We start from the raw sequence: 18,631 nt of genomic DNA on the forward strand, positions 1-18,631 counted from the left end.
TAACACATCAGTGCCAAAGACCTCAAACCTGATTCGAGCGAAGGCGGGGCAGACACACAGGAAGTGGTCCGCCGTCTCATCCTCCTCTTCACAAGCTGGGCAGAGTACACTGTCTGAGATGCCCAACCTTTCCATGTGCTTTGCCCACAGAAAGTGGCCCGTCATCAGTCCAACCAGCCGTCTGCACTCCCCCCTGCTTAATGACAGAAGGGTTTGCGACAGTCGATCGGACATGACAGGTAACATCGGGCCTATTCGTAAATGCATCACTGCGCTGCATCATATGATTATTCTGCACTGCCACTGCTAATCAGCTGTTGATGATGCTTTAATTTGCTTATTCTTGTGTTTGCATTTATGAACGAAATAGAATAATGGAAAAGCTAATAATTAATTTAATTTTTGATCTGGACGATAAAACAAGTGATGCAAAATTGTGCAATCGACTAAAGAGAAATATAATTAAAAAAAAAAGAAGAAATTTATTGCTAAAAATTTTTCTGGATAAGAAGAGGCGAATTCCTAAAGTGCTGGATTACTTTAAAGTTATACAAAAGTATCCTGAAGACATATTTTTTGATCATTTTCGAATGAGACGTGAAACATTTCAAGTAAATATTGTATTAACATGTTTAGAAGTGTTTAATAAAACTCTACAACATAACTTTGCAGAATTTGCTACGCGAACTAAAGCCGTTCTGGTGTACATTTAGAAAAGGACGTTTATCTTTCAACTTGGAGCAATGTTTGTATATTACGTTGTGGAAGTTAAGCAATTGTGGGGTAACCTTTCGACATTTAAGCGATCGTTTTAATGTAGCAAAAGGTACCGTTCACAAAATTTTCCACAAAACTGTAAGAGCTATTTGTTGTTTAAAAAAGGAAATAATATGGCCTTCAGTATTGGAGCAACACACCATAATGGAAAATTTCCAAAATAGCAGAGAAAATCCATTCCCTTTCGTTATAGGTTGTGTCGACGGTACACATGTCAAAATCCCAAAACCAAAAGAAGATCCTATAAGCTACTATAATAGGAAAGGATTTTATTCTATTAATGTGCAAGTGAGTTTGGCATTTAAATAAAATAAAAAAAGACATAAAATTAAATATTTTAGGCCATATGCGACAACAAATTTCGTTTCCTGGATGTTTTTATTGGGTACCCTGGTAGTTGTCATGACGCCAATGTATGGAATAATTTATAATTCGGTTGTCGGTGGTCAAATACAACTTGCTCAGAACGCAATAATACTTGGAGACTCAGCGTATCCACTTTCTACGTTTTTGTTGACTCCATACAGAGATAACGGTCACCTTACGCGTGAACAAAAGAAATTTAACTTTTGCCTTAGCTCGACTCGTGTTATGATTGAGCAAGCGTTTGGGATCTTAAAAAATAAATTTAGAATATTATATAGCATGGACACAGCGAGCCATAAAAAAATTTCTAAAATTGTGTTCGCTTGTACTATTCTCCATAATTTTATTATTAATAACGGAAACCCATCAGAATACATATCATCAAATAATAATGTAATAGAAAACGACGATTTTTCTAGCACTACAATAAATGAACTACCAACGGGCGAAGATGAAGACGGAGTTACTTTAAGAAATAACTTAACAACATTATTTTCAAGTTAATTTCAATTTATTTTATACTTTTTAAAATGCTTTTGCATAAATAATAAAAAAAATAAAATTCCATAAAACATTTGTACACAGCAACTAATTACTAATTTAAAAACATTCTTTGATATAATAGGTACATTTATTTTATTTATTCACCATTGCTTTTTCTAGCACCTCCTTTAATTCCATCATGGCATTTATACGTCTTTCTTCTATGAGTAGTTTTCTCTCTTCTATTGCAAGATTTTCCTCATGGCGTTTTTGCTCCTTTCCAGATTCATCTTCTAGATATTGCAGAATGTCAGTGTTTGTCCTTCGTCTTTTAATTCTACATATGGGAGAGTCATCACCAGAACTTTGCATATCGTCAGAAGGTGTACAAGCATTTCCTACATTTTCATCTATTGAAGACACCAGATTTTCTACGGGAGGGTTAATCGAATGTCGCCCACCATAAATTTCATCAAAATCATCAAAAAATGTCCAAGACGTAGCGTCTCTTCCAGACTCTTTGTTTCTTGCTTTAATTCTTTTATAAGTTGTGCGCAAATTTAGGAATTTTCTGGTGATTTGTTCTTTTGTCAGGTTGAAACTCGGGTACTTCTCCTTTATTTTTGTTAAAACCTGACCCCATAGCACTGACTTATTTTTTCTTCCGGCCACAAAATCAGTTTCCATATCCAAACGGGTTGAAATCAACAGCTTGCACATTTTCCCGTCTAAATCGAATCTAAAAAACATTAAATGCAATAAAAATAAGTAAAACAATAAAAGAAAATACAAACGAAATACTTACACATCTGTTGCATCAGCCATTTTTATGATTTGTATTTTGCGGCTATTTGCGCACAATATACTGCATAGTTGCATTTTCGACCACTTATGAGTTGCAGTGTTGCCAATTTTTGCATTTATGAACATGATGCGTATCAGATGCAACGCAGTGATGAATTTACGAACAGGCCCATCAGTTTTGTCCATCTGCAGCCTCTCTCAGCCTGCCAAGTTCGCTTGTGGGTAGTAGTTACTCATTTGCTAACCGTGGCCGTGATGGCCGCAGAGGGGAGTGGCAAAGCGGGCTCTGGGCTAAAGAAGTTGGCCTCAGAGCCCATCTTAGCTAAGGAGTCAGAGGTCTCGTTACCCGCGATACCCACGTGTCCCGGGACCCATGTTAGCATCAGGCTATTATGTCTGCCGACATAGTTCAGCCTGGATTTACAGGACTTCACTACCCCTGATGTGGTTTGAGGGCTGTCTAAGGCCATAAGCGCTGCTTGGCTGTCGCTGCAGACACATATAGATCTGCCTCTCCATCGTTTTTCCACAACAAAGTTCATCGCTTCTTGAACTGCATACACCTCCGCTTGAAACACAGATGCATGCATTCCAAGAGCAAAGTGCAGTTTTGTCCCGCTGGATTCCACGTAGACCCCAGAGCCGGAGCCATGCTCGGTCCTGGAGCCATCCGTAAAAATGCGAAAACAGTGTTAGCACTACACTGTATCTCTTTTCAAGTACGACCCTTGATGGCATGGAGTCAAGGGGCACGGAGAGAATCGTTGGCTCATCCAGACCACTGATGCATAGGTGATAAGGGGTCTTATCATAGCCGTGTAGATCCATAGGACCTTGCTAGGAGAGAGACCCCACGTTTTCCCAAAGACGCCTTTGCACTGCCAGAAAGCTGTCAGCGCTTTGGATGCCTTTGTTTCAACGTGTGATTTCCATAGGAGCTTACTATCGAGGATTACTCCAAGATATTTAATTTCCTTGGATAGCTGAATTGTGACTCCTTTTAGCTTTGGCAGAACGAGTCCATCAAGCTTCCTCCTTTTGGTAAAGAGGACAATACCAGTCTTGGCGGGATTTGCCGACAACCCGTTCGCACAGCACCAAGTGTCAATCCGATCCAGAGTTTTCTGCACTTTCCTGCAGATGTTCATAAGCGAAGAGCCTATTACCAAACAAGCAACATCGTCCGCATATGCTTGTGCGTAGACTCCCGGTCTGCGTTGCATTTTGTTCCGGTCTTAATATGCCCATACCAGCGCAAGCGAGTTTCTCTGAATTTCTCGGCCAGCATTCTGCAATGGGTGGTGGTTGTACCCCGACAACGACATTGATGGAAATGAAATCAATGTAGCCTTCGTCCATGTTACTTTGTAGGCGTCAAGCCTTGTAATTTATCATCCCTGTCATCGTTTATACTCTTGCAATTCAATAGGGCACTATGCCTACCGTTTTCAGGACAGTCAGTTCGACGAACCGGATTTATATCCGGCAGAGAACTGTCACGAAAGCAGAATTCCCTGTACTTGCATGAGGAATGTGTATGCTGCCACAACAACGACAATGACAACATTACCCCTACAGCCGGTTCTACGCTACCTGAACGAATCGGATTAAAATCCGACCACGGACTGTCACTTCACCAACAACAATAATAATGGACATAATGGCTCATAAATAAATTTGCGTGCTTAATTTTATTAATTTTTTCTTTAATTTTTTTTGTAATTAAAATTTTTTTTTATTTTCATATTAATTTTTTTTTATTTTAATTTAAATTTTTTTTATTTTAATCTTTTTTAGTCTAACGTACATTTTTTCTTTATTATATTTTGCAAAACCTATTTAATTTTTATAATCACTATACTTCATATATTTACATATATCTTTGCATTTATCTTATTTAAACTCTGCTTATTTTTGTGAATTTTGAAATACATAAACTAATGTTAATCCTAATTTTAGATAATCACTCAACTACCCTTAGAAAACTGTTGTGTATGTATAATAGTAAAGCCAGTATAATGCCAAACATTGAGTTTTTGTACATGGTATTATAAAATAAAATTTCAAAGAAAAAGAGAAAATTTTAAAATAAAAAAAAAAAAAATATTAAAATTACTACATTTATTTTAATTACAAACTTTTTTTATTCGTTTTTTTTTCTTTTATTTTTTTTTTATAAAAACATGTACAAAAAAATAAAATTTTAAAAATTATATAAATTTTTTTAATTAAATAAAAAAATGAAAATATATTATACAATATATAATACATAATTTAGTATTATATGTATTTTAATGAAATTAATAAAAAAAAATACTATTCTGACCACCACAACCTCGTGTGTGTTTCTCAAAGTAATCATATGAAAACATAATTTTGTAAGACTTTTTTAAAACTTAATACTTAATTACTATTCATTAGTTCGTCGCATTAAAGAAATGTGCGCCTATACACAGATCATATAGATGTTTAACGGTAAATAGTTTTTATACAAAAAAAGGCATAGTCATAGTATAGTTTTCGATGTGTCGGTAAACAAAAAATAAAAAAATAAAAAATAATAATACTAATAACCAAACTCATTACATATATATAAATATTATATATTTAAGTATATATTTTGATATTTATATACATATAATTGGAGCTTTTTGGGTGTTTTGGTTGAGCTCCTCCTGCTATTTGCGGTGTGCGTCTTGATGGTTTTCCACATATGGAGAAATCTACAGTTTTATGCGGCCACCGAAGGGCAAATAAGTTTTTATGAGGAGCTTTTTCATGGCAGAAATACACTCGAAGTTTTGCTATTGTGTGGCGAGAAGTGAGCTCTATTAGAAAAAATGTTTTCTATAATTTAGTGTTTCGTGCCCACACTGGACAATAGCGAATGGTTGTGACGCAAGAACCTATTTGGCTACGGCGGCCGCCCACAACGTATTCGTTCCAACAGTAGTTCCACTAAGCAAATTAAATAAAAAAAAAATTTTATATTTAAATATTAAAAAAAAAATTTTTCATTTAAAAAATATTAAAAAAATACAAAAAAAAAAAAAATTTAAAAAATATATATATAATAAAAAAATATATATAATAAAAAAATAATAGAAAACCACTTAAGTCTATTCATATACACACAATTTACAAAAACTAATTTTATTACTAATATCCATTCTTTTATTTAATACGTTTTAAAAATTCTTATTTATCAACTGCTCGATTTCCTTCTTCTCAACTAATAAAATATCTTTACACTATTTTACATTCCTTTGCACACTCTTGTTCGTGTTGTCTAACTATATTTATTGTATTCTTTCACATATCATTGCACTACTCTTTTCATTTTCAATCGCTTGTTTGCCACAAGGCTTCGCCATTCGATTTCCACTCTCTTAACCTTTTGTAAGTCTGCTATTCTCTATACGCATGTACATATGTATGTATGTATGTATTTATAGATATCGCTTCATTGTGTGTGTGTTATTGGTATTATTTCCACGAGGCAAGTGAGCATTTAGGCAGCGGTGCTTGGTTGATGATATTTAGTTTCCTGGATACTTCTTTCATTTGTTGGCTGGCATTTTGGCCATAGACGTCGAAAGGCTCGACATTAAATCGGTTAAGTCTGTAAGAAGTAAATGAAGAAAATGTAAATTAAAAGAGGGAAATTATAAAAGAAAACGGATTGAGCAGTGCCGAAAATCGATCAAAAATTATCATTACGAATATTTTTCACAACTTTAGAAACAAAAATGACGATTTTTAAATTAGGCGGTGCCACATCAATTTTTTTCAATTCATAAATTTATAAATTAGTTACTGAAATTTATATTATATAATTAGCCGAAGGAGCCCATATTATTATTTTATTATATATATATTTTTATTTTATCTTTGTTGTTTTCGTTGAGGCAATTTATCAAGCTCTTCAGGCACAGTGAAATCCCCACATCAAACGTTAGCCCCAAGAGTGACTCCAAAGGCAGAGGTATGCTAGGTGAGAGGGTTTAAGGGGGCATGTGAATTGATGGTTAGTGCCATCCGGAGGACCTTCGCATGCCGATCATCTGTTGGGTAGGTCGGGCTCAATTCGGGATAGAGTTTACAAAATCCTCAAAGAAATTGTGCCAAGATAAGGCAGCTGAAGCTCTTCGTCTGCGATGGGTGGTGATTGGATGACGGCATTCGAGCGGCGGGGGTATAAGAAGGTGGTAAGAGACTTGAGATAAATGCCATTTAAGACCTTTCCTAGACGCTGTTTGATCCAGCAGGTGAATTTAATCCTGTATTTGGGGCAAGGTATGCAGTTTCTTGTGCTGAGTGTCACTAATTGTTTTAAATGTTGCCAGCGAAATGTATTTGTGCCCCAAGTGCTAGCGGTTAGCGATTTCAGGATCCTATTGCAGTTGTGGACCTTAGTGGCAATTTCGGTTGTAAGCGCCGAGAAGGAGAGCAAACTATCAAATGTGAAGCCCAGTAACTTGGGGTTGTTAACAGTCGGTATTGTGTGTTATGGACTTTGACGTTGTAGAGTGATCTCCTTCATCCAGGTGGCCAATAGCGTCGCCTTAGATTTAGTGAGGGAAAGTTGATGGCTTCTTGCAGTGAAGAAGTGAGAAAGTCTGTATTTTTACCTGTATTTCACTTTTGAACAGAAGTCATCGATATCACTGCCGGACGCCAATATCGAGCAATCGTCAATGTTTGAGACCATGAAACTCGCTCTGGAGGCTGACAAAGCTTCGAGATATAGAACATGAAATGCACCCTTTGCTTCATCTTATCGCATCATAGATTCATGAATCAAGTTTTGTATATTCTAATTATTAGTTCTTCGATTTTCAGTCCCTAAAAAGTTATATATCTGCGATCAAGAAACAACATCCCAACCATATAACTTCCGTTTTCAAAATAAATAATTCCCATTTACTTGGTTAGAATATCAGTACCTTTTGGAATTAACTTAAACTTACCGATCTCCTGAAATCGCTTGGAGGAACTTGAAGTAGCTCGGTCGTATGGTTTTTGGCTCAAGGATGCCTGCATGAAAGAGTAGAGCGGTGCAAAATGAATACAAGTACAGCATAAAGCCCGGCACATGGGGCAAAACACCTTCCTGAATGCCCAAATTGTAGCCGATCTATTGAGAAGATAAATGTGTCATTTAGAATATTACGAAAAAATTATAAGTCGGCGCAATGAAATGAAATAAAAATTAATAAAAACTAAAAATATATATTATAAAAAAACTGTAATATATATAAAAATAAATAAAAAGAATATATAATTGTTATAAAATAAATATTAAGAGGATTTTGGACGAAAAATAAATAACAGAAAGTGAAAAAAAGAACAACTTAAATTTAACAATATAATAAAATGAAATTAAATAAAACTGCCCAAAAAATTAAAAAAAAAAATTAATATAACAAAAAAAATATACATAAAAGTTTATATAAAGTTACTTAAAATCACATAAAATTAGATTGAAAAAAGGAGAAAGAAAAACAAAAACGAAAAAACGAATAAAATAATTAAAAAAAATAAAACAATATATAATTAGATCAAATTTAGCAAAAAATAAAAAGAAAATATAAACGAATAAAAAAAAAGGAAATAAAATAAGACAAAACAATTTGAAGTAAATTAAAAAAAATATATGAAATAGAATAAACTCAAATGCAATAAAATAAAGAAATATAATTGAATGAAACTAAACTAAATAGAATAAAATACAAAATGTCTAAATCAAAAATGAAATAAACAAAAAAAAAATTAACAAAATAAATTAAAAAAATTAACAAAAAAGTGAACTGAATATGGATTAAAGCGGAAAAATATATATATAAAAAAAATTAAAATTAATACGAAAATATACATAACATAAAGTAAAATTGTATAAAATTGAATCAAAAAGAGAAAAAAATACAAAAAAAGTATAAAATAAAATAAATTAGCAGAAAAAAAGAAAATATAACAGAAAAAAACGAATAAAGGGTGCTTAAAATTCAAGGGCCGATGCTGAATGTGAACCACACCTAAACGTCAAGTGTTTTTCTGCATTTTGACATTTTTCAATTTCAGACTAACTCAATTTGAACCATGGAAAGATACACAACCGAACAACGCGTTAAAGTTATTCAGGCTTATTATGAAAACGGGCGTTCAAATCAAAATGCATATCGCGCACTTCGTGATTTTTTCGGTCAATTTAATCGTCCAAATGTGCGTACAATCGGAAAAATTGTGCAAAAGTTTGATCAAACCGGGTCTGTAGGAGATGTGAAAACACCAGTGCATGCTCGTACAGCTCGTACTGCAGAAAATTTTGCTGCTGTTCGTCGTCGTGCTCAACAATTGCACCTCTCACGCTCGTCGTTGGTGAACATTATGCATAAAGATTTGTATTTACATGCTTACAAGGTGCAATTGACTCAAGAACTAAAGACTCTTGACCATTTCAAGCGACGCCAATGGTCAGAATGGTGGCAGGAAATGGCAACAGTGAATGACCAATTTTCGAAGAAAATCATCTTCAGTGATGAGGCACATTTGCAACTCAGTGGATTCGTCAATAAGCAGAATTGACGCATTTGGGCGAATGATAATCCAATAGTGATTGCCGAAAAACCAATGCACCCACAAAGAGTGACTGTTTGGTGCGCTTTATGGACCGGCGGCATCATTGGGCCGTATTTTTGCCAAATTGAGGCCGGTCAGGCAGTTACTGTGAATAGTGTTCGCTATCGTGAGATGACAACGAACTTTTTATGGCCCGAATTGGAAGATATGGATGTGGACGATATGTGGTTTCAACAGGACGGTGCCACTTGACACACAGCTAATGAAACAATGGCTCTTTTGCGCGAAAAATTGGCCCCCAAGATTATGTGATTTGACATCGTTGGACTTCTTTCTTTGGGGTTATTTGAAAGAAAAGGTGTACGTCGATAAGCCAGCAAGAATTCAAGAGCTAAAGGATGATATAATTCGGCACATTAACGGCATAGAACCTCAATTATGCCTCAGCGTCATCGAAAATTTGGACCATCGGATGGAGGTGTGCCGAGGCCGCGGCAGCCATTTGCCCAATATTTTGTTCTATACGTAATTGAGCCATACCAATATTATCATAATAAAGAGAAATGACAATAATTTCCTAAAAAAATTGTATTTTATTCAACACCGGCTCTTGAAACTTATCCCTTTACACCCTTTATAAGGAAAATAAAGTAAGTCAAAACAATTTGAAGTAAATCAAATGCAATAAAATAAATGAAATATAATAAATTAAATTTAATAAACAAAGTAAGATTTAAAAAAACAAAATAAACAAAAAAGTTAAGAAGTAAAAGAACAGAAAATTAAAAAAAAAATCAAGGAAGGAGAAAAAATACAAAGAAACCGAAATGTATAAAATAAAATTATTTAAGTAAAATTAATAAAACAAAATATAATTAGATAAAATTTAGTAAACCAAAGAAAACATAAAAGAAAAAATATAACAATTTTAAGTCAATTAAAAACATTAATTAAGTAGAATAAATTCCAATGCAAAATAAAATAAATAAATATAATAAAATACAATAAAATAAAAAAAATTGTCAAAACAAACAAAAAAAAAAAAAAATAAACCGGTTAAATAAAGTCGAATGGAATAAAAATAAAATGAAACAAAAGGAAATAAAAAATTAACAGAGTGTCGTACCACTCTAATGCACAAGAGGGTGCATAAAAATAGATTTCAGAATCAGTGTTTTATTTCTCCGAAAATGTTTATAACTTTATAGTCATTAGTATAATTACATACCTGCAGCGCTTTCCACATCACATAGAGTGCCACTGTCACATCGGGGTACGTAGTAAAGGCTACACTGGCGAGTAGCCCCGCTGGTATTGCAAAGCGTGCATCATCGTGTCCAAAGCTGTGTCGGAGTGTGCAGGAAACGCCCTGAACGAAAAAGTAAATACATAGAGAATATATTAATGGGGAAAAGAATGAAATATACTTAAAAAAAAGAAAAGGCAAAGAATATAAAAAATAAAAAAAATAAAAAAATACAAAAAAATATATAAAAAAGGAAAAAATTAAAAAAAAAATAAACATATAAAACAGAAATGGGGAAAAGAATAAAATATACTTAAAAAAAAAATAATAAAAAATAAAAAAACTACAAAAAAATATATAAAAAAAGAAAAAAATTATAAAAAATTTACATAAAAAACAGAAATGGGGAAAAGAATCAAATATACTTAAACAAAAGAAAAAGAAAAAATATATAAAAATTTTTTTTTTTTAAATTATACAATAAAATAAACATATAAAAAAATTAATTGAAATAAATATCAAATTAATTGAAATAAATAAATTTTATTAAAGGAATATTCATTAAAAAATACTATTTCCTTCGATTAAAGTTTTTTCTTGCAATTTGAGTTTTAAAATTATCAAAGGTTACCGAATTTATTTGAAAAAATTAGCATGAGTTCCGAGTTGAAGCGGGAGAGTACGGCTCAAGCCACTGAGTTCATGTTTCTGCTTCGACTCCGTTTCATTGTCTCATATGTCTAAAATTGTTTCGTATGTCTAATATTAAGACGATCGTATTGAAGGGAACTGGAGTTCAAAGAGTTTAAGGTTGAAGCATATTTCTTCTTTGTTCTTCAAGTCTCCACTGGGTTTTATTTGTTATTTTACAATTACATTTCAAAATTATAGACAAAAAATTGGCATAGTCTTATTGCTTTCGTTAAAAGTTATGCCGGATGAAATTAGTAACGACAAGAAGCGGCCGCCGTAGCCGAATGGGTTGGTGCGTGAACGCGCTTCGGGAGTGCGTAGGTTCGAGTCTCCATGCAAGAACATCAAACAAAAGAAAGTTTTTTCTAATAGTGGTCGCTCCCCGGTCGACAATGACAAACCTCCGAGTGTAATTCTACCATGGAAAAGCTGGTGTTAAAAAAACCATCTGCAGTTCGGAGTTGGTCTAGAACTGCAGGTCCCTCCATTTATGGAACAATATCAAGACGCGGACAACAAATAGTAGGAGGAGCTCGGCAGTCGGTTCTACGTAAGCGAAACGATACAACAAGAACAACAAAAAAGCCAGACACTTAACAGAATTGTAGGGGTCAATTATTTATTTTTTTAATAAGTAATATAAATGAGTTCCAACGTAGATGAATGGAGTTCCAAAAAGAAAGATAACGAATTTCTGGCTGAGTTTCTAATAAAAAATGTTACAGATTTTTTTCTCTTTTTTGATGAATTAATAAATAGCTTTACATATTTCTAATTTATCTAGATTTCCTCGTCGAAGTTTGTGTATAAAATTCTTTGCTCCCTTCGTATCTATTATATGATTTTAACTCGAGCCGTTAAGGCGAAAGCCAAGAGTGAATATATCGCGATCGAAAGCAAGGAAGGAAACTGCATTTGGAGTCTCTATTTTAATTTAATACCGACCTTAATTTTTATTTTTTTGCTAGTTGAATTTGCACACAAAGTTTTGATTATTTTCTGTGCTGACGTCACATACCGGAGATGGAGCAAATCTCCGGAAAAAGGTAGTGGTTTGCGGTTGACGCCACCTTTATATTCTTTGCATAGTGGTTTTAAGCTTAAAATCAAAACAGCTTTTGTTGAAAGATTTACACTTCACTTAATGAGACAGAGCTTTGAAACAGGTTTTACCATCTGAAGACAATTCGCTTTTAAGGAACCGCATTTAGTGTCGTTTCGTACAAATTTCTTGCTCTGACTTATAACGAAACGTCGCTGAATTGGCCAGTTACGTCAAATAATTTGCCAAATTTACTGGCTGCGAATAAGAATAATCATAGACAGTCACGAAGATAATGAGAGAATTGTGAATGCATCAGTAAAAAGTTGTGAATGTATTGCTGTTGTCTTTGCAAAACTGTTCCATGTAAACGCTAAGTTAGGCCAGCGTTTTCAGTCCTAGTTTTTAGCTTTTTAACGAAACTAAGTTCAGAAACAGGGTTACAGGATTAAACTCAGTCTAAAAAATCATTACAGCTCGAATTTGTGATACGGAGTTCCACTTTTCATTTATATTAATATTCGTTTCCATATTCGGACTGGCGTTCCGGTTCATATTCGTATTTGTATTTGTATTCATTTTAGTATTCGTATTCTCATCCGCCGTCCTATTCGTAGTGAAATTACCATATTATTCGTGTACTCATTTGTATTTATATTCGTACTTTGATTTGTACTGCGTATGGGATTCTAATATTATATTTGCATCACCAACTCTCTACTAGTACTTACCTTATACACAAAGGAAAAACATCCCAGGAATATTCCCAAATTCAGAGTGTCCTTTTTGAATATAGTCTTCCACACATCCAACTTAAATTGCACAATTTTCTTTAAATTCATTATCAGCCTTAATGCTACCTGTATACCGACACCCCCGACGAAGGGTTTAAGACCACCCATTAACGCATAATGCCAACAATTATCACGATGTGGACAAGATGGGTGTCTACTTTTTACCGCATCCAAGAACCGACTATAGATTTGAACAAGCACATTTATGCTCCGGAAGTCAAGTGGCGCTCGTGAATTTTGAGCATTTGAGGACGGCACTGCTGCATCACCCAACGGAGAGCCCGCTCCCGCCGCTGAAGCTGTCGCCTTTATTGCAATTGGCCCCTCCTCCTTTTTATCCACAAAGAAACGCAACACATTGAATAACGAATCTTTGCAAGTAGTTTTGTGAAGACCCAAACGGTAAAGATACAATAAGGCTGATATGCTAAGACCAAAGATTAAAGTCTGCCCTTGGGGTATGGAGCGCACGTAGCCTCGCACCTCAGCCATATTCCATAGCGTTTCCGTCGCCAAATTAGCCACGTAGAGTGTGAGCAGCGGCCGACGTGCAGGCCGTTCAACGAGTATCGATGCGAAGCTGGAGAAAAAACAGGGTACGAAAGCAACGGTAGCACAAATATAGTGGCCGAGAAGTTTACGCAACAAGCAATTGATCATAATAAATGTGTAGCTATTGGAGACGAGGAAGGCGGACGATTGCAAGATACCGAGCAAAGTGCGTTTAAGATCGGCAAGGCGTGGTACCCGATGGCGCATAATCAGAGAAAGCTGCAAAAGAAACAAACCAAGAAATAAGAAAATCAAAATTATAAATCGTAAATTTGGAGAACTTTGGACGAGTTTTGTTGTTGCAACAGCTTACCGCATAAACCATTGTGTAGATACGTAAGCTATAGGGTATCGAGGAAAGCAATATGCCTGCCGCTGCATTTGAGCAACTATCTGTCCATGGATGGTTGAAGTCTTTACAGGTGCAGTGGACTGGCAGCAGGAAGCGGCTTAAGGCGTTCGTCATGTTTACGAGTTGCCGCAAAGCGAGCGCAGGTGTGAGTTGAGGTCACTTAACAAATCCAATCTGAAATAAGAAAGATCATTTTTGTATTTAAAGAAAAACGAAGCAAAGGGGTCAGAGTGCATATCACAAGTTCATCTCGCATACAATCGTGATAACGAGCAGAGGTGAGAGCCGCACACATCAAAAGCACTTATCACTCAATGGGCCTAATGATTTCGAGTTCATGTAGTAAGTACGAGCGCAATTGAGGAGCAAAGGTCAGCGGCAGACGGTTACTTAGCTATTGAGATGAAATTTCAAACTTGAATGGAAACTTTCGATGCTCATTTCAAACGATTTTAAATACTTGTAAAGAAATTGGAATTTTTATTTCGCTAATTTTCTGTAGTGAATTCATCAAGTGAATCATTTTTATCTGTTGATTACTAAACGAGTTTATAATTACTGACCTTGAGAATATAATTAGGGTTAGCTCTGGTGTAATGCCGCATTTAGGTAAAGTACAAGGTGAAGTCCAAAATAAACAAGATTGGCATCATAAAAATGTTTATGATGGTGCCATCTTTTTAATAAGTAAGTGCGTTGGAAGTTACATCCCTAGCTGACTTCTCGTGAAAGGTTGGTGTCATTCGGTTCAGCGGAAGCGAAGTTATTGCGTCTAAAGTGTCAGTATGTTTGTGGCATCGGTACAAAAATGAGTTTCGAACAAAGAGCTAATATCAAATTTTGTTTTACATTCATTAAAACGTTTACAGAAACATTTGAGTTGATGAAAAAAGTTTATGGCGATGAGTCTCTATCTCGTGCCAGAGTTTATGAGTGGTTTCCACGTTTCAGAGATGGTTGGGAGGACATAAATTACAATGAACATACGGGTCGCCCAAAATCAGTAATCACCGAAAACTCCAGCGAAATTGTTCGTAAATTTATCAAAAACGAACCGAAATCATAGCTGGAATGCATGGAATCAGAGTTGAATATTTCCAAAACATTCCGCACAAGTTAACTGAGGACCACAAATTGTTCAGAATTTTAAATTCGACAGACCACATTAAAGAGGCAAGGAAAGACGAGAACTTCCTTTACAACATTGTAACTGGTGATGAAACGTGGTGTTTCCAACATGAACCTGAAACTAAGTGTCAAGGTGCCCAATGGAAGGCCCCAGACGAGCCACCACCCCAAATTCGCGTTTGGAGAGGTCAAAAATCAAGTCGATGCTCATTTGTTTTTACGATTCGAAGGGAATTGTCCACAAGGAGTTCATGCCAATGGGTCAAACCGTCAATGCAATTTTTTATCTTAGCGTTTGTTTCATCGCATTCGTCGAATTCGCCCTGAATACCGCGAAGGAGGAAGCTGGCGCTTATTGCATGATAATGTGGCATTTCATCGATCCACTCTTGTGAGTGATTTTTTGACTAGAAGTCGCATAACTAACTATAATCACTCACCGTATTCGCATGATATGGCTCCCTTTGACTTCTACCTATTCGGAAAATTGCATTTGCAGAGCGAAGTATTTTGAATAAATAAAGTCGAAGTTTTCGTTTCTATTTTAGCTCTTGTCTTGTTTATTTTGGACTCACCTTGTATAATAATTTAGTTAGCGAAGCGTGGTGGAAATGTTAGGGAGGGGTTCCTGAACCAGCTTTATAACTCCCAAGCTTCCAGAATTAATAGTTTTGCAGTTTATTTGCCTTTAAAAAGACTTCAGCAACTTTAAATTATTTTTTGACATTTTTCAAAACTTTACTTCAATTCATAAAATAAGTGGTCACACATTCGTTTTTACGCATTTTCCATGAAAATTAAATGCAAATACATTTATGAATACCATCACTTTAAAATTTCAAACTAAAAGAACAACCCTTTGCAACTGTCAACAATAATGTGTTGCCAGACGTGTGTAATTGGAAATAAAAACATGAACTAAAAAGAAATATTTCTGTTCAGTGCTGATGATGGGGATGGGGGTTTTCGTGGCTCCATACTACACACACACATTTGGCATTTTAATGATGGGGATCATTTTTATGAAGCCTGTCAGGAAAAAAGTTATGCGCAAAAATAACGCGGATTTACAAACACCCTTCTCGGTAAGCTTCAAGGCAATCTGCATACGAACTTCGTTCATTTCAGGTGTCTGGCAGCACTAAGTTTCCGCTAAACTACACAAAACTTGTAAATCCCCGGAGGATGCGGTTTTTGTTTTACGATAGGATTGCGCAGCTCTATCACCCTTTTATCACTGTTTTTATATTTCTTCCTCTGCTTTAATTATGTTTAAGTCACTATTTTAAATATAGAAACAAATAAACGCAACTGTCCTAGACTTTGGTGTGGCTACCTTTGGATTAAAGTACCGAACTTTGTAACTCTTTCTGTGAAAGGTTTATTGTTGGGCGTTGTGCGCACTGTTAAACTCAAATGTATCACAATCTCACAGCCACTAAACCAGCAGTAACAAACGAATAAACCGATAAGCCTTAATCGAAAAACGAAAATTTTATTGACACGAATATATGATAATTGTTAAACGAATCGTTAATCTATGGTGGCGTGTGGATTAGAGAAGTGGCAATTTGAGAGATTTTCAGAGATACGAGTATTTGTGGTGATAAGCAGAAAAATGTTATATTTAATGCTGATATTCATGTATGGATGTACAATGCACGCATATAATTAAATATAATTTACAACAACATAAAGATAGGAGTTGTTAAGAGGAGGCTTAGAATGGCTTTAAATAAAATAAAATTAGAAACCAAATTCCAAACAAAGAATGCAGAAAAAAGAAAATAAAAATAACACAACATTACACAGTCACAATCAAAATTAATACAACATAACAAAACAAAACGCATAGAAAAAAATAGAAAATAAAATTAACAGAACACAATACGTTATAACGTAAACTAACATAACATAACTAATACTAAGTTTCCACCGCAGCCGGAGTTTGGGTTCTCTGCCGCTATCGTGTTCTTAGCGCAAACACCAAACAAAACACCTGTCAAATCCCATACAAAATTAAAACACAACTCCATACCTAAACCCACTTTTCAAAGCGTGTTTTGTTGGGTTTGCGTCTAATATAATTATTAAGTGGTGGCAATGTTGCTCATTTTCCTCATTTATTATTGCATTCTTATCGAAACATGGCAACAATGATTGCAATTTGTCAATATGACATTTGATTGAGGCACCGGCTATCCATTTGGTGAATCTTGCTCAAACGACTGTTATATATATCAAACAACAGGTAAAAAACCGAGTGTTAAGCGAATAGAGGCTACTGGTGATGCGCCAATTCCGCAATATGGGCCGGGAATAGTTTTACACGAACATTATTTATATACGGTTGGGGGAACAACTGGCTATGATTACTCTTGTGATGTGCATCGCTTAATTTTGCGCACACGAGTGTGGGAATGCGTATATATCTGTCGTCCAGATATACGCGAAGACCCAGAGGGTCGTTATCGTCACGAAGTTGTCTACGATGGGCAATACATATATGTGCTGGGTGGTGGTACATCGAATTTAGTGTATGATTTACAACGCATCCCTGCATTTAATTTAATTACAAACCGATGGGAATATTTCGTCACATTACCCGATCGAACGTCACAAACAAATCTAACAATCGAGCGACAAAATTCCGGATATCCAAACCCACGAAAGTGCTTTTCCTGCGTACAGCACACGAAATCGAATGGTGAGGTCGAAGCATTCATTACGGGAGGCTTGCAGGTGCGTAATAATTAAATTTAGTATTATTAAATTATATTTGAAGTTGGATATCCCTTTTCCATTTGCAGGCCGATCAAGTATATTTTTCAGATATATGGAGATTAAATTTTACAACTAAGCAATGGACACTTATAAAAACAGCCTCTCTACCAAAAGCTTTGTACTTCCATGCCGCAGCGCACAGTCAAAATGGTTGTATGTACATATTCGGTGGTATTGAATATGATGAAAAACGTATACGGCCTTTATAAAATGTGGATGACCATACCATTATTAAGTGAAATTTGCTGGGAGGCAGTGTTACATTACAGACCAAATCTCAAATTGAATGGCCACTCACAGCTGCTTAAAATGGGCATACCATTGCGCTTTGCACAGAGATTGTGGCATTCTTCAAAAGTCAAATGATTATACAATAAATGAAGAGATATATGGTATGGTATGTCATGGTAACATAGCTTAACATAACAATGTAGAACATGGGAGAAAATGATATAGGCCCTTATTATGATCGAACGAATTTTCATTTGGTATTATGGTGCTCATTCGTTGAAGAATAGGACTATTGTGAATTTCGATCGCTCGACGCATTTACAATAGATAATTTTTTCTCAGCTGATACAGCAAATCAAAATAAAAGAACAACCGATTGTGTTGAAATTCTTTGCTAACAACATTTTTAAAAGTTAAAAAAAGTATTTTTTGTGAAAATGAATACAAGGGAGTTGTGGTTCCACGATTCATCGGACGATGAAAGATTAGTGGAACTAGCTAGAAGTAGTAAACAGTTGAGGGGCGCATCCAACCCCCTAGAAATGGTTTCCGCTTAGTAAGTTTAGAGTTTTCAAAATGTGTTGACGTACTTAATATTACATAAATTTGCTTACAGATTTTTAAAGAACTTTAGATTATCTAAAGAGGCGTTTGTAAACCTACTATCCAGTACAGAAAACCAGTTGCGGCAGTGCACCCGAGCCAAATCCATTCCAAATATGTTAAAGCTAGTCACAGTTCTGCGATTTTGTGCTCAGGGATCGTACCAATTGAGTATTGGTAATGAAGATATGCTAGGA

At 35.1% G+C, this 18,631-nt stretch overlaps 3 protein-coding genes and 1 pseudogene across 3 annotated transcripts in view; 2 read left to right on the plus strand and 2 right to left on the minus strand.

Annotated features, from left to right (window-relative positions):
• The first annotated feature begins 278 nt into the window (after window positions 1-278).
• On the plus strand, window positions 279-1,208 carry LOC129253116 (uncharacterized). The gene is made up of 4 exons (XM_054891374.1): window positions 279-611; window positions 673-826; window positions 971-1,065; window positions 1,119-1,208. The coding sequence occupies exons 1-4, from the start codon at window positions 375-377 to the stop codon at window positions 1,206-1,208; spliced, it is 576 nt and encodes a 191-aa protein (XP_054747349.1). The 5' UTR covers window positions 279-374.
• A 491-nt stretch (window positions 1,209-1,699) lies between these two features.
• Window positions 1,700-2,564, minus strand: LOC129253190 (uncharacterized). The gene is made up of 2 exons (XM_054891464.1): window positions 2,432-2,564; window positions 1,700-2,365 (listed from the first exon to the last, which is right to left on the minus strand). Exons 1-2 carry the CDS (start codon window positions 2,554-2,556, stop codon window positions 1,780-1,782), a joined length of 711 nt encoding a protein of 236 aa, XP_054747439.1. The 5' UTR covers window positions 2,557-2,564; the 3' UTR covers window positions 1,700-1,779.
• Window positions 2,565-5,543: 2,979 nt separating this feature from the next.
• LOC129253159 (transmembrane protein 135) overlaps window positions 5,544-18,631 on the minus strand; it is a 32,111-nt gene continuing 19,023 nt past the window's right edge. The window contains exons 2-6 of the mRNA XM_054891428.1: window positions 13,650-13,862; window positions 12,722-13,555; window positions 10,238-10,378; window positions 7,401-7,567; window positions 5,544-6,052 (exon numbers count right to left, since the gene is read on the minus strand). Of these exons, the coding sequence (XP_054747403.1) occupies window positions 5,917-6,052; window positions 7,401-7,567; window positions 10,238-10,378; window positions 12,722-13,555; window positions 13,650-13,802 (1,431 nt within the window). The 5' untranslated portion in view covers window positions 13,803-13,862 and the 3' untranslated portion in view covers window positions 5,544-5,916. The remainder of the gene's footprint in view (window positions 6,053-7,400; window positions 7,568-10,237; window positions 10,379-12,721; window positions 13,556-13,649; window positions 13,863-18,631) is intronic.
• LOC129253124 (kelch domain-containing protein 10 homolog) lies at window positions 14,003-17,966 on the plus strand (annotated as a pseudogene).

This window comes from Anastrepha obliqua, chromosome 1, assembly GCF_027943255.1.
Source record: "Anastrepha obliqua isolate idAnaObli1 chromosome 1, idAnaObli1_1.0, whole genome shotgun sequence".
In the NCBI taxonomy this organism is placed as follows: Eukaryota; Metazoa; Arthropoda; class Insecta; order Diptera; family Tephritidae; genus Anastrepha; species Anastrepha obliqua.